The sequence below is a fragment of the Diceros bicornis genome, chromosome 18 (assembly GCF_020826845.1).
Source record: "Diceros bicornis minor isolate mBicDic1 chromosome 18, mDicBic1.mat.cur, whole genome shotgun sequence".
Lineage (NCBI taxonomy): Eukaryota > Metazoa > Chordata > Mammalia > Perissodactyla > Rhinocerotidae > Diceros > Diceros bicornis.
Genome location: NC_080757.1, coordinates 18,151,615 through 18,166,947, shown reverse-complemented (window position 1 = coordinate 18,166,947; position 15,333 = coordinate 18,151,615). Strand labels below are relative to the sequence as shown.

The following is a 15,333-nucleotide window of genomic DNA, read 5'->3' as shown; positions in this document are numbered from 1 at the left end:
AAAGGATATTATATATATTTGATAGTATTATTTGCAACCACAGTATGCAGAAGAGCAATATAAAGTTTCAGTAATGCTTGGGGAATTTTACGCAGTAAGCTTACTCATAGTCTCAAAACTGAAAGCCTGAATAAATAGGTACTCACAATAGCAACAAAAGGTTTAGTATAGCTAGGAATTATGTTAGTGAAAAATAAGCAAGATCTACATTTAGAAAACGATCAAACTTAGAAATATATTATTTTTGGATAGGAAGACTTAATATTGTAAATAATGGTACATACCAAGCTAAGGCTCAGGAAAAAGGAAGAATGTAACCGGCTTCTTACGCTTGCCTAATACAGTCATGTATCGGTTAATGACAGGGATACATTCTGAGAAATGCATTGTTAGGCAATTTTGTGCAAACCTCATAGAGTATACTTATACAAATCTAGATGGTATTGCCTACTGCACACCTAGGCTATATGATACTACTCTCATGGGACCATCGTCATGTATGTGTTCCATCGTTGACCAAAACGTTGTTATGTGGCACATGACTGTATAGGCAAAAGGAGCTCTTTCAGTCATAACCCAGCCCACCAGGGCCAGGTATTTGGTATTTAGTGATTAGATCCCAAGTCTGCATATAGTATTCATTTACCTGGTCCATAGCGTGTATTGGCACAGCCTTATTGGAAATGATAAGAAGTATCAAGTGCTTTTTTCCCTTTGGCCTAATTGCATTACAGTCATAGTCTGTCATAAAGAAAAAAAAAATTAATAAAGTTTTTAAATTATATAAAGCTATTTATCTCAGAATAAAAATTAGAAATAACTATCCAGAATTAGGGTAATGGTTAAAATAATTTTGGCATAAACATTTGATGAATATTCTATAGGTATTATATTTATGAGTTTGAAATAACGTAATACTTAGGACAGTGAAAGTAGAATAAAATATCATATAGTTATAGCTCTTTGCATGGAAAAGAAGTAAGTTTGAGCTAACAAAAGGTAAAAGTGTTGTAAGATTTCAAGGGCATCTCATGAACTCAAGGCAGAAGGTGTCTTTATGCAATCCCTATCCTAACTATGTATCTACAAAACAAAATCTATACACAGAAAATTTCTGAAAAGAAATATATCAGGATGGAACAGTGATAATTCTAATGGTGAAATTCTTTCTACTTTTCTGTATTTGATGAAGTTAAGCTTTATTAAAATTTAGTGGTAAAAATCACTAATAATATAACGGCTTTTAATCAACGGCTAGTATTTTATGAAGAGTGTTGTTTATGCAACATATGAAGAAACCCTTAATATCCAAGTTTATGTTACATTAACCACCGTCAGAAAATACATTCCTGTTGAAATCTAATGTAACTCAGAACTGAACATGCCATTTCTATGAAATCAGCAGTTGTAAGAATATGTAAACTTATTTAGCCTTTATTTACAGCTCTAATTAGAGTTAATTCTTAGTGTTTAATTAGACCTTTTGATTATTTCAACTCTACATTTTCATTTGGCCAATAAAAGTATCATGTTCAAAGTTTTTATAAAATGTGCAGGTTTAGTTATGTAGGCACAGAGTATATATATGCAATCGACAATTTTGTAAGTATAAGAAGTCAGAAGTGTAATAGAATTAGATAGCTGTAGATTATATGCATTGCCTATCATGATTACTCTAGGGTCTGAGAAGAGAAGAGTACATGTGTACCAATTGAAAAAAATATATAGGTTTCAACCTGACTTTTACCTTTTACTCTTATCCAGCACATGTTTGTTCTTCGGGAGCGTCCTGAAACAGTGTTAATAGATCTCATTCAAAGGACAAAGGATGCAGTGAGAGAGCTGGACAATCTGCAGTATCGAAAGATGAAGAAACTCCTTTTCCAAGAGGCACATAACGGACCAGCAGTAGAAGCACAGGAAGAAGAGGAGGTAATAACTTAGAAGTGACTCAAATATTGAGCTCTCTTTGTTGGTTTCTTTCCTTATGCAACTTGTCTTGCCACAAGTCTTTCATATCAGTGGTTCCCAGATTGTGTTTTCTTAAAACTAGTCATGTAAGATCACAGGTGGAAAAAAAAGGTTTTGCATTCTTTAAACCCAACCGCTCCATAGTGCACGTTGGCATAGTAAAGGCCTGCGAAGTCTTTGATTAAATAAAGCTGTTCAACTGTATTTAATCCAGTCCATCTCATATTTCTTGGCCACTGAACCCTCTTTTGCCTGATTGTCCGATTCCATGGAACATGCTTTTGGAAATACTTGAAATTACAGTCTGTGGAAATTGACAGTATTCAGAAATCATTAGAAAGTTGCCAAGCATTCTACTCTGTCATCAGGTTCACTTGATTCTTTTCAGTTCTGCATAATTCATGCCATCTACACAGTTCTTAAATACTCATTTTACAGATAAGTAGAGCAAGGCTAAGTGGTTAACTAACTCACCATAGGCAGACGCAATGGGTTCAAGTTCATATATCTCTTGCTCTCAAGGCCAAGTTCTTTCCATGTTGCCTTTTAAAAAGGGAGAATGGAAATAAAATTTGCAATAGAAATGTTATAGAACTTTCTCACAAAGAAATATACGTATAAAGCTTATTATTTGTGGAGCTATTTTTTTTTTTTGCTCTAAATATTTTGTTTTCTTCTTTGCTCCTATCAGAATTCCAAAGCTTTGATTCTTTTTTATTGCTTTCCAGTGAGAGAGATCATTTTGCAGTCGGAAACCAGGAGCAGTAGTTACTTACTTTTCTTTTTAAAAGTGCTGCATAATTAATGAACTATAAAATACAAGACTTTCTTAACTTACAGTTTTGTTTTTTTTTGGTTTTGCTTTTATTTTGTTTTTTAAATCTTATAATAGTCATTAGAAAATTGTGTTGGGGGCCAGCCCCGTGGCTTAGCGGTTAAGTGCATGCGCTCTGCTGCTGGCAGCCCGGGTTCGGATCCCGGGCGCGCACCGACGCACCGCTTCTCTGGCCATGCTGGGGCCGCGTCCCACATACAGCAACTGGAAGGATGTGCAGCTATGACATACAACCATCTACTGGGGCTTTGGGGGGAAAAAATAAATAAATAAAATCTTTAAAAAAAAAAAAAGAAAAGAAAAGAAAATTGTGTTGGGATATCTTAGATATATGAAATATTTTAGTAAAGTTGTGAAATTAATAAAATTCTAATGTAGTTAAATCTGTAACAGCATCTCTGTTAGGCTAGGGATGTAAGAAAAGTTCCTATATATATACCATGTGTCTGTATTTGTTAAATTCTGCGTATCTTATAGAGTTTTGGTAAGACTACTATAATGTTGGTGCCCAGACACCATTGCTTGCCTGCTTGCTTCAGAAAAACATTCTTGTGATTTTGATTAGATATATGTGTAATATGTAATTTTTAATGTACACAAAAATAGATACGAGTTAATATTAAATTATTTGGTGGTAGAAGAATAGGCTAGAGACTATATTCTGAGGAAGAAAGAAAAATATAAAAGACTTCAATAAAAAATAAAACGGCTGGCCCAGTGGTGTAGTGGTTAAGTTCACGTATTCCGCTTTGGCAGCCTGGGGTTCGTGGATTCAAATCCCGGGTGCAGACCAACACACCGTTCATTGAGCCATGCTGTGGCAGCGTCCCACATACAAAATAGAGGAAGATGGGCACAGATGTTAGCTCAGAGCCAACCTTCCTCAGCGAAAGGAGGACGATTGGCAACAGATGTTAGCTCAAGCCCAATCTTCCTCACCAAAAAAAAAAAAAAAACCACACACACAACTAAAAGCTATTATTTATAGGATTAAAAAAAAAAGATTGGGGCTTGTTTTACCCATGGGGATCATTGAGAAATGAGCAGAATCTCTGTATATCCCCCATGAAATGTGTGGTAGAAATGGATTTCAAAAAATGTCAAAACAATTTAGAGAAAATGCTACACTTTCGAAGTAACCCAGAACTGATGAACTGACTTTTTCACATAGTTGTTTGGGTTTTTTGTTATTTACTTGCTGGTCATTTTTATCTGTTTGATTTCTGTCAATAGTTGGTAAACTTCCTGGTCTTGGCAAATAAGGGAATTTCTAATGATAGACCTCTGACTTTCTTTCTAAAGACTATGTGCCAAGCAATGTGCGAGGTGCTTATAATCAAGAATCAAAAGAGATATAGATATTTGAAGCTAATGCTCTTTTCCCTTAGGAACAAGATCATGGTGTTGGACGGACAGGAACAGTGAATAGTGTTGGAAGTAATCAGTCTATCCCTAGTATGTCCATCAGTGCCAGTAGCCAAAGCAGTAGTGTTAACAGTCTTCCAGATGCCTCAGATGACAAGAGTGAGCTAGACATGATGGAGGGAGACCACACAGTGATGTCTAATAGTTCTGTCATCCATTTAAAACCTGTGAGTATTTGGATTTCAATGAAAAAAAATGTCAACCTTGGTAAATAATTTTCTTCAGCTGATCGGTTTAAGAGGAGATTTTTCTTTGATGTTTCAGAAGTTTGGAACATTTTTAGGTAACTTATTCTAAAATGGCAGTAGGGGCCAGCTCCATGGCTTAGCGGTTAAGTGCGCACACTCCGCTGCTGGCGGCCTGGGTTCGGATCCCGGGCGCACACCGACGCACCGCTTCTCCGGCCATGCTGAGGCTGCGTCCCACATACAGCAACTAGAAGGATGTGCAACTATGACATACAACTATCTACTGGGCCTTTGGGGGAAAAAAAAGGAGAAGGATTGGCAATAGATGTTAGCTCAGAGCCGGTCTTCCTCAGCAAAAAGAGGAGGATTAGCATATGGATGTTAGCTCAGGGCTGATCTTCCTCACAAAAAAAATAAATAAAAAAAATAAAATAAAATGGCAGTAGGCTTGTTAATTCCCAATATAATGTCTGCATTTGAAAAGAAATATTTTGAGAATACAAAAAGGATGTTTTAAAAATATTAGAAGAAAGAAATAAAGAAATAGTATAGAATGTATTGTTTGAAGTTATTTAGATGGAAAACAAAGAATTTAAAAATAGTAAGTATACACATGAAATTCTTGATAATGGTTGCCTTTGGTGAGTGGGAGAAAGGGTTAGGATGGGTGATGATCAAAAGTGACTTTTACATTATGCATAACATTTACACCTTTAAAATAAAACTGAGTGTAATTGTGGAAAATTATAATTGTGGAAAATTCCTGAGTTTAGGAAATATGAGTGTTTGCTACATTATTCTTTGTACTTTCAAGTGCAAAATTTAAAATTTTTTTGAAAATATTTGAAGGTCCAGTAACTCCTTTTAGCAATTAATAGAAATGCTTTCTTTTTAACCTCACAGCTTGCAGTATGACCTAAAAAGTTATTAGGCGTAATAGCCAAAAGATGGAACCAACCCAAGTGTCCATCAACACATGAATGGATAAACAAAATGTGGTATAAACATCTAATGGAATGTGATTCAGCTATAAAAAGGAATGAAATTCTAATACATGCTACAGCATGAGCGAACCTTGAAAACGTTATGCGAAGTGATATAAGCCAGGTGCAAGAAGACAAGTATTGTACGATTCCACTTATATGAAATATCTAGAATAGGCAAATTCATAGAGACAGAAAGTAGGTTAGAGGTTACCAGGGGCTGAGTGGAGGATGAAATGGAGATTTTTTGTTAATGGATACAGAGTTTCCCTTTGGGTTGATGAAAAGATTTGAAAATCGTGGCAACGGTTGCGCAACATTGAGAATGTAATTAATGCCACTGAATTGTGCACTTAAAGATAGTTAAAATGGAAAATTTTATATTACATATGTTTTATCACACACAGAAAAAGTTATTGGGAATGATTTAGTGTTATTCAGGGCAAAATCATGTTTAATTTTTATATTCTTAGACAATAGAATCAGCAATAAAAAAGATTATTCCCACATTTAGTTGGCTGCTGCTTAATTGACTTCCTCTTCAGTAAGTAAACTAAGGTGTAGGTAAGGAAAGATATCAGTTCTTAAAATTTTTACAACTATGTTTTGATTACTTATCTTGGACAAGTGGCAGAAGTATTATAAAGATATTTTTAGGCTATATTATTGCTTCTAAAACCCAAGAGCCTTAGGGTAATTAATTTTATTACTGCTGTTTAAAATACTGGCTGCATGTTACATCATCTTTGTTTTTAAGTTATAGTAAAACTTTTCAATTTTGCGTGTAATGAGTAGGATATAAGTCTAGCCTTATAGATTTTCTTAATCTGAATCTGTGTGCTGTTTCATACACTGAGGAAATAATATCTCTTGACTATAGTTATGTTGAAAATGAAATTACAGCATTCCCAAATTTTGTTTTTGCTTTTTAAAATTGTCTTTGAGATTTATTCATCAAATTGTCTTTAAACTTTGTCTTCAAAGTTCAAATATACTGTGTTTCTTCACCTCAGATAGTATTGTCTCTTTCTTTGCCTAGGAGGAAGAAAATTACAGAGAAGAGGGAGATCCTAGAACAAGAGCATCAGATCCACAATCGCCGCCCCAAGTATCTCGTCATAAATCACACTATCGTAATCGAGAACACTTTGCTACTATACGGACGGCATCGCTGGTATGTACTTCCCCTGAATTAGAAATATATTTTTTATGTTGGACCTTGGCATCTCTACTGAAGTATATCTTATTTTTTTGTGGTTGGGGTTTATTTTGCAAAACATTCATTTAACATTTAAGTGCGTATTATGAGAACGATTATTATACAAAGCCCTCTGAGAGACATTAAGCTAATAATATCTTCAAGACGTGCACACATAACTAATATGTTAGAATATATTTGAATGCTTAAGAGGACTACAAGATACTAAAGAGGAATTCAGATTACCTTTGATTCAAGGCATAAAGGAAGTATTTCTAAAACAAATGGTTTGAGCCTTTAATAATCAGTCAGTTTTAGGCACGGTGGGGAGAGGAGAAATGTTATTTCCCTAAAGAATTGACAATAACGAAGTACTGAGGCTAACTAAAATGAGGGGAAATGTTTGGCAATGGCTGGTAATCCAGTTTGATATACTCAAAATGGAGTTCTGCTGATTTCCCAAATAACAATAAAAATGGATTATTTGTCCCTTACAAAGATGTTGGTATAGTGGGGTACTTATAACCCTGATCAGTCAGATAAGTAGGACCAAAACATGATAAAGGATACTAGGGATAGAAAGAAATTACATTAAGATATCTTAGGAAAAGTAGGCTATTAGAAAATACGATAGAAAGAAAGAAAGATATGGGAGCTATCTGAGTTATCAACTACATAAGCAGATTTTATAAATGCCGTGCTATGGCCCATGAATCTCTATGACATGTGGGGTCAAGAATGCCATCCCCCACCATACGTCAGGTTGTTCCTACTATTCTGCAACATGTAAATAACTCTTTGAACAAAGCACTGGCAAAAATTGCTGAATGTTTTCATCACCATCTTAATAACTACCTAGAGAGAGGCCAGCTCGTGGGAAAACATTTTTGTGACTTGGCATATATTAAATGTTTCCCAAGCAAGTCTTCTGTCCCAAATTTTGGCTCCCTCAAATTAATTAAGGACAGCTAAGTTATGGGGCCGGCCCTGTGGTGTAGCAGTTCACTGCACGCGCTCTGCTGCTGGCGGCCTGGGTTCGGATCCCAGGCATGCACTGACACACCACTTGTCAGGCCATGCTGTGGCGATGTCCCATATAAAGTGGAGGAAGATCGGCACGGATGTTAGCTCAGTGCCAGTCTTCCCTCAGCAAAAAGAGGAGGATTGGCATGGATGTTAGCTCAAGGCTGATCTTCCGCGTGCGTGCGCGCCCACACACACACACTAAATAAATAAATAAATATTTAAAAAAAAAAAAAGAACAGGTAGGTTATGGATTTACAAAACTTAAGACCTGGATCCTTAAACCCAGTAATTCCATTTATTTCAAATAAAACATTCAGAGAGTATGTAGATTTATGTACAAATATAATAACTCAGTCTAACTTCTTCTGCCTTGGATTTTTTTCATACAATAAAATGCATAGATCTTAGGTATTCAATTTGAAGAGTTTTTATAATGGTACACATCAGTATTAGCTATCACCTAAAAAAACAAGATAAGTACAATTTCTTGTCATCCCGGAAAGTTCTATTCATACCCCTCTTTAGTCAGTTCTCCACTCGCATGACCATCACTTTCTGTTTCTTCACTATTGTTAGTTTTAACTGTTTTTAGATTTCATATAAAAGGAATCACACAGAATGTATTCTTTTGCGTCTGGCTTACTTTGTTCAGCTTAATGTTTTTGAGATTCATCCATGTTGTTGTGTTCATCAGAGTTCACTCTTTTTTATTACTGTAAATAGTTTTCCATTGTGTGAATATACTACAATCTTCTATTGATGAACATTTGGTTTGATTCTCGTTTTGGGCTATTATACATAAAGTTGCTATGCAAATTCTTGTACAAATCTTTATGTGAGCATGATGTTTTAATTTATGGCAGATACCTAAGAGTAGAATTGCTGAATCATAGGACATATGTATGTTTAGCTTCATAAGAAACTGTCAAACAGTTTTCCAAAATGGTTATACCATTTCACATGCTTCTTAGCAATGTGTAAGAGTTCCAGTTAGTCTGTATCCTCTCCATTTTTTGGTGTTGTCACTTTTTTATTTTAGCCATTCTAGTGGATGTGAAATGGAATTTCATAGTGGTTTTTTTTGCATTTCTCTATCACTAAAGATGTCACCATAATAAGCACCTTTTTATGTGCTTTTTGTCCATTCATATATGTTCTTTAGTAAAGTGTCTCTTCAAGTCTTTTGCCTAATTTCTTATTCATCTTTTTAATATTGATTTGTAGGAGTTCTTTATATAGTCTGGATACAAGTTTTATGTCTTATATATATCTTGCAAGTATTTTTTTCTCCATCTGTGATTTGCCTATGCTTTTTCTTACTGTTGTCTTGGTGAGAAATTAAAATTTTTTACTTTTAAAATCCAATTTAAACAACACACTTAAAAAAGGGGTAAAGGACTTGAATAGACGTTTCTCCAGAGAAGATACACAAATGGCCAATAAGCACATGAAAAGATGCTCAGCATCATTAGTCATTAGGGAAATGCAAGTCAAAACCACAATGAGACACCACCTCATACCCACTAGGATGGCTACTAAAAATAAATAAATAAATAAAAAATGAAACTAACAAGTGTTGGAGAGCATGTGGAAAAACTGGAAATCCTGTATATTGCTGGTAGGAATGTAAAATGGTTCAGCTGCTATGGAAAACAGTTGGTGATTCCTCAGAAAGTTAAACAGAATTACCACATGACCTAGCAATTCTACTCCTAGGTATATACCCAAAAGAATTGAAAACAGATATTCAAACAAGTGCATTTACACACACATTCATAGCAGCACTAGTCAAATAGCCAAAAGGTGTAAACAACACAAATATCCATCAAAAACAAATCATGGTATATGCGTACAATGGAATATTATTCAACTATAAAGAGGAATGAAGTACTGATACATGCTGTACAATACGGATGAACCTTAAAAACATGCTAAATGAAAGAAGCCAGACATAAAAGATCACGTATTGTATGACTCTATTTATATGAATATCCAGGATAGATAAATCCATAGAAACCGGAAACAGATTGGTGGTTACCAGAAGGGGAGAATGGGGAGCAACTGCTTAACAGATACAGGGTTTTTTTCCTGAGGTGAAAAAAATGTTTTGTAACCATGAGGTGGTGGTTGCATAACGTCATGAATATACTGAATGCACTGAGTTGTTCACTTAAAAAGGATTAATTTTATGTTATGTGATTTTCACCTCGATTAAAAAATCCAATTTATACATTTTTTTTTCTTTATAGTCAGTGCTTTTTTTGTCCTGCCCAAGAAATATTTGCCTACCCCAAGGTCATGAAGATATTGTTTTCTTCTGCTTTATGATTCTGGGTTTTATGTTTAGATCAAATGATTCTTTTCAAATTAATTTTTTTTTAATTTTTTTTTTTTTAAGATTTTATTTATTTATTTTTCCCCCAACGCCCCAGTAGATAGTTGTCTGTCATAGCTGCACATCCTTCCAGTTGCTGTACGTGGGACGCGGCCTCAGCATGGCCGGAGAAGCGGTACGTCGGTGCGATCCCGGGATCCGAACCTGGGCCGCCAGCAGCGGAGCGCACGCACTTAACCGCCAAGCCACGGGGCCGGCCCCAAATTAATTTTTTTATATAGAGTGGTATAGGAGTCAAGGTTTATTTATTTATTTTTGATACAGAGAATGAGTTGTTTCAGCAGAGTTTGTTAAAAACACTTTCCAGGGCCAGCCTGGTCGCGTAGTGGTTAAGTGCATGCACTCCGTTTCGGTCGCCCAGGGTTCAGGTTCGTATCCCGGGCGTGCACTGATGCACCGCTTGTCAAGCCATGCTGTGGCGGCATTCCATATAAAATAGAGGAAGATGAGCACGGATTTTAGCGCAGGGCCAATCTTCCTCACGAAAAAAAAAAAACCACTTTCCTTTCTTCTTTGAATTAACTTGACTTTTTGGTAGAAAATCAGTTGACTGTGTGTGGATCTCTTTCGAGATTTTATTCTGTTCCTTTGGTTTATTCAGCCTGTCCTTACACCATTAACACACTGTTTTGATTACTGAAGTGTATGTCTTCCAACTTTTTTTTTTCCTCAAGATCGTTTTGGCTATTCTAGGTCCTTTACATTCCCATATAAATTTTAGAACCAGGGCCGGCCCCGTGGCTTAGCGGTTGGATGCGTGCGCTCCGCTGCTGGCGGCCCGGGTTCGGATGCCGGGCGCGCACCGACGCACCGCTTCTCCGGCCATGCTGGGGCCGTGTCCCACATGCAGCAACTGGAAGGATGTGCAGCTATGACATACAACTATCTACTGGGGCTTTGGGGGAAAATAAATAAATAAATAAAATCTTTTAAAAATAAATAAATAAATAAATAAATTTTAGAGCCAACGTGTCTATTTCTTTAAAAGACCTCTGGAAATTTAATCAGAAACTATGAACTAGAATCTCTTCCTTTTTTTTTTTTTAATTTTTTGTTTGTTGCAGTAACATTGGTTTATAGCATTGTATAAATTTCAGGTGAGCTAGGATCTCTTAATTGCCTACTTAGTTAATTGCAGAGTGGTCTAAAATGCTTTTGAAAGAAAAATGTTTTGCTTTATTTTATTCTTTTCTTTTCATTGTTTGTATGTCTAGGTTACAAGGCAAATGCAAGAACATGAGCAGGACTCTGAGCTCAGAGAACAGATGTCTGGCTATAAGAGAATGAGGCGGCAACATCAAAAGCAGCTGATGACTCTGGAAAATAAGCTAAAGGCTGAGATGGATGAACATCGCCTCAGATTAGACAAAGATCTTGAAACTCAGCGTAACAATTTTGCTGCAGAAATGGAGAAACTTATCAAGAAACATCAGGCTGCCATGGAGAAAGAGGTGGCTGATTCAGTATTATTAATTTATTGATTCTAGCTTGTGACCATCACAGAATTAACCAAAATGGCATTTTGATGTTAGGGTATCTGTTCCCCAGAACCAAGCAAATCAGTTGGGGAAAGAGAGAAACAGTTATATAATGTGTATAATATACTGTGTCTGGGAACCAGTGCACATGGGATCATTTCCTGACTCTTGATAGTTTTATAGTGTCACAGTGGGTAAGTCATTGAACTATTCTAGGACTCGGGTACCCTGGTTATCTGAGGAGTTTGAGAAATCACCTATCACTAGGTGATTTAGGTCTTAAAAAAATCATTCATGATTCTTTTCTCTGGGTATTTTTTGGGAAATCTTCCTTAAATGTGTAGCAGCATTTTTATATCAGAGAATAATTGAAGTTTAATGTATACAGAATGTGTTAGAGATTGTAAATTAAGAGAGACTGAGATTAAGATTTAGCTCATTTATTTAAAAATAAGTGGCATTCTACTATATGATAAAGGTACATTTTTAAGGATTCTTGTTATGTGAAACCTTTCCTTCTAATGTTTTTGCCGTCCTATCAGTTCATTTTATTTTAATAGTCATGTTTGACAATTAAAATATAAGATTCTCAATAAATTCACACAATATCATCAAATATGTCTGGCTAGTCCACATTGAGACATTATTTATCATAGCTACCCTGGTCACTCTCCCCCTCCAAAAAAGAAGAACCACCTTCTCACAATGGTAGAGAATTTGGCAAAATAATTTATGGTGTAAATAAATATTTGATTTTGAAATAATTTGGTAAAAGAATGTACAGATATTTAGAATCCTGTTGGGCATTGGGTTGTATTTTTAATAACTTGGAAAGAAGTACATACTAACATATTTAGGAAAGCAATTCATGAAACAGGATGTACAATATGATTACAGTTTTGTTTGAAATATATGTATGCATAGAAAAAATTAGGAAGGGTATGCACCAAAATGTTTATATTGGTTATCTCTGGGTGCTATGAGATTTTTCTTCTTTGTGTTTTTTTTTGTATATCCTAAATGTTCTACAATGAATAGGTATTGCATATATAATCAGAAATAAAACAGTATGATACATATATCTAATATTTAACATTTTCATATTATTTAATATATGAATTAAAGGTCAGGGTTTAATTTGAAGATGAATGTACGTATTATGTTATCTAATAGACAAGTCAATCTAGATAACAGGCCATGATTTAATTATATTTATCGATAAATGTGTGTTTGTTTTGTTTTACTGCAAGGAAGGCATACTCTTGCTAAATGAAAAAAACAAAGGTGAAAAAATTTTGACCCTATAAAAGATCAACATTTTAAAGATGAGCTCCATTTCACTGGTTCTCTGAAATTCAAACACTAAAGATGCTGAGTAACACTTATTAATAATTTGTTGAGTATTCTTATTTTGGTAGTGTTTATACTGATTTTATGTTCTTTGGGAAAAAAGGTATCCTTGGTGATGTGTATTCAACTGCTGGTTTGAATATATCTACTTAACTAATTTGATATGTTTTTAAAATTTTCTATAGGCCAAAGTGATGGCCAATGAGGAGAAAAAATTTCAGCAACATATTCAGGCCCAACAGAAGAAAGAACTGAATAGCTTTTTGGAGTCCCAGAAAAGAGAATATAAACTTCGAAAAGAACAGCTTAAGGAGGTACTCATTTTATAAAAATGTTCAAGCCAGTTATCTGCTTATTGATTATATTCGATGTTGATCAACTCATAGAACCATTAGGATAAATTTTTCTTTTGTTGTTTGTGGCCACCTAAGTGTATATCAGTTTGAATGAAGACATTGATTATAATCAATTACTCTTTAATGAACTGAGATCCTCAGTTGAGTAGGATCTAAAAAAGAATCATTGGGGCCGGCCCTGTGGCTTAGCGGTTAAGTGCACGCGCTCCGCTGCTGCCTGCCCGGGTTTGGATCCCGGGCGGGCACCGATGCACTGCTTCTCCGGCCACGCTGAGGCTGCGTCCCACATACAGCAACTAGAAGGATGTGCAACTATGACATACAACTATCTACTGGGGCTTTGGGGAAGAAAAAAAAAAGGAGGAGGATTGGCAATAGATGTTAGCTCAGGGCTGATCTCCCTCACAAAAAAACAAAAAAAGAGATTGGATAATAAATACACATTTAAAAAAATAAAATAAAATAAAAAAGAATCATCTGAAAATATAAATTACTTTATTTATAATAGCTTTTCTATGCACTTATTAAGTAACCAACTCACTAGAAATAAAAATATTTGAACTGTGAAAAAACGCCACACGTTTCTTTCTTTAAAAGTAAACCATACCTTCTTTTGACTCATGAGTTTACAATAATTTGTTCTTATTCCGATTTTAACATAGAGTAAGGATAAGAGACATATTTACTCATCACATTTTCTTTAATAGGAGAACATACTGATTATTTTTCAGTTTATACTCCCTCTTACAGACTGATTGAAATTTTTAGTCTATTTAATTAATGATTAGAACACTGATAAATTGATCTTGATAAAATAACAGTAATCTCTTTGGTATTAATGCTTTCATGTGTATAAGAATTTGCCTTATAATCAGATATATAAGTCTTATAATGGACCTATTGATGGCACAAAGACTTGCTATATACACCCTGCCAAGTGAGCTTCATTGACAAGATTTTTCCAACTCAGAAGGGTATAACTTGCAGTGTATTCCCATCACTATAATACAAAGCCAAACTCTGTACTGGAACATTGGGTTTGAAAAGATTATTAATAGGGTTCCCAACTGTAAATAAATATCCAACAAAATGCAGTTCTGCAGTTCCAGTTCCCAGTGAAATGAGATTTTAGTTTTATGGGTGTCTTGGTTTAGATAATCCTTTAGGCATATAATTTATAGTCCAACTAATAAATTCATTTTCTTTTAGAAGCCAGATTTGTGTGTGTGTGTTCATTTAGAATAATGATTCTCAGTATAGAGGAAGGGAGATAGTAGAGTCTTGGTGGGGAAGTTTCCTGGCAGAAAATTTTAAAAAAGATACCCAGGTGATATTCCATGTATGTGCCTGTGTTATCCCTGTCTCTCCCTATAGTATGTGTTCACATATACCCTTAAGCTGAGAACTACTAATTTATGTGCTTTTTATTTTTGTGTTTGAATATTTTGTGGACTAAAGTTATAAAGAATTGGTTTCTGTCATAAATAACAGGGGAAGGACCATAATGATAGTAGTCTGTGAAAAGTCATCTTATATACCTAGGAAAAATGGGTGATTTATATTCTGTGCAATGTTGATGCTTTTTAGGTTGAAAATACACTAGTGTTAATTAGAATCCTAGGGTTTGCCTCATTGAGTATATCATCGATGTTCTCATCTTGCCCAATATAAGTGCATTTTCATTTAGGTAGTTTGTGAGATGATATTTAAAATGCTGTAGAAAAGCTTTGGTTTTTATTTGGTGATTATTAATGCTGAATATTAAATACCATTCATAAAGAAGGTCTCTATTCTCTCATGGTTTTGTTGATTTTTCCATTTAATTTCCAATTCTTTCATATTGAGTCCATCCGTAATTTTGCTGAAAACTTAATGTTTAGAATGTTGAAAACCAACAAGTGAGACATAACTATATTTTAGCCCTAATTTTAATTCACATACATATTTCACTGGTAACTTAAGAAAAAGAAAAATATACCTACCTCCTTAAGGTCATTGCCCTGCCTGAGCATTACAGAGGACACAAATTAAGTACTTTTATTTAAATTTACCAGATACCAGGGGCCGGCCCCGTGGCTCTGCTACTGGCAGCCCGGGTTGGGATCCCGGGCGCGCACCGACGCACCGC

General features: G+C 35.1%; 1 protein-coding gene across 2 annotated transcripts in view; it reads left to right on the top strand.

Annotated features, from left to right (window-relative positions):
- TAOK1 (TAO kinase 1) overlaps positions 1–15,333 on the top strand; it is a 139,244-nt gene that overhangs the window by 105,943 nt on the left and 17,968 nt on the right. For both annotated transcript variants that reach the window (XM_058560201.1, XM_058560202.1), the window contains 5 exons: positions 1,765–1,932; positions 4,195–4,398; positions 6,442–6,576; positions 11,236–11,472; positions 13,035–13,163. In XM_058560201.1, coding sequence (XP_058416184.1) covers positions 1,765–1,932; positions 4,195–4,398; positions 6,442–6,576; positions 11,236–11,472; positions 13,035–13,163 — 873 coding nt within the window. The remainder of the gene's footprint in view (positions 1–1,764; positions 1,933–4,194; positions 4,399–6,441; positions 6,577–11,235; positions 11,473–13,034; positions 13,164–15,333) is intronic.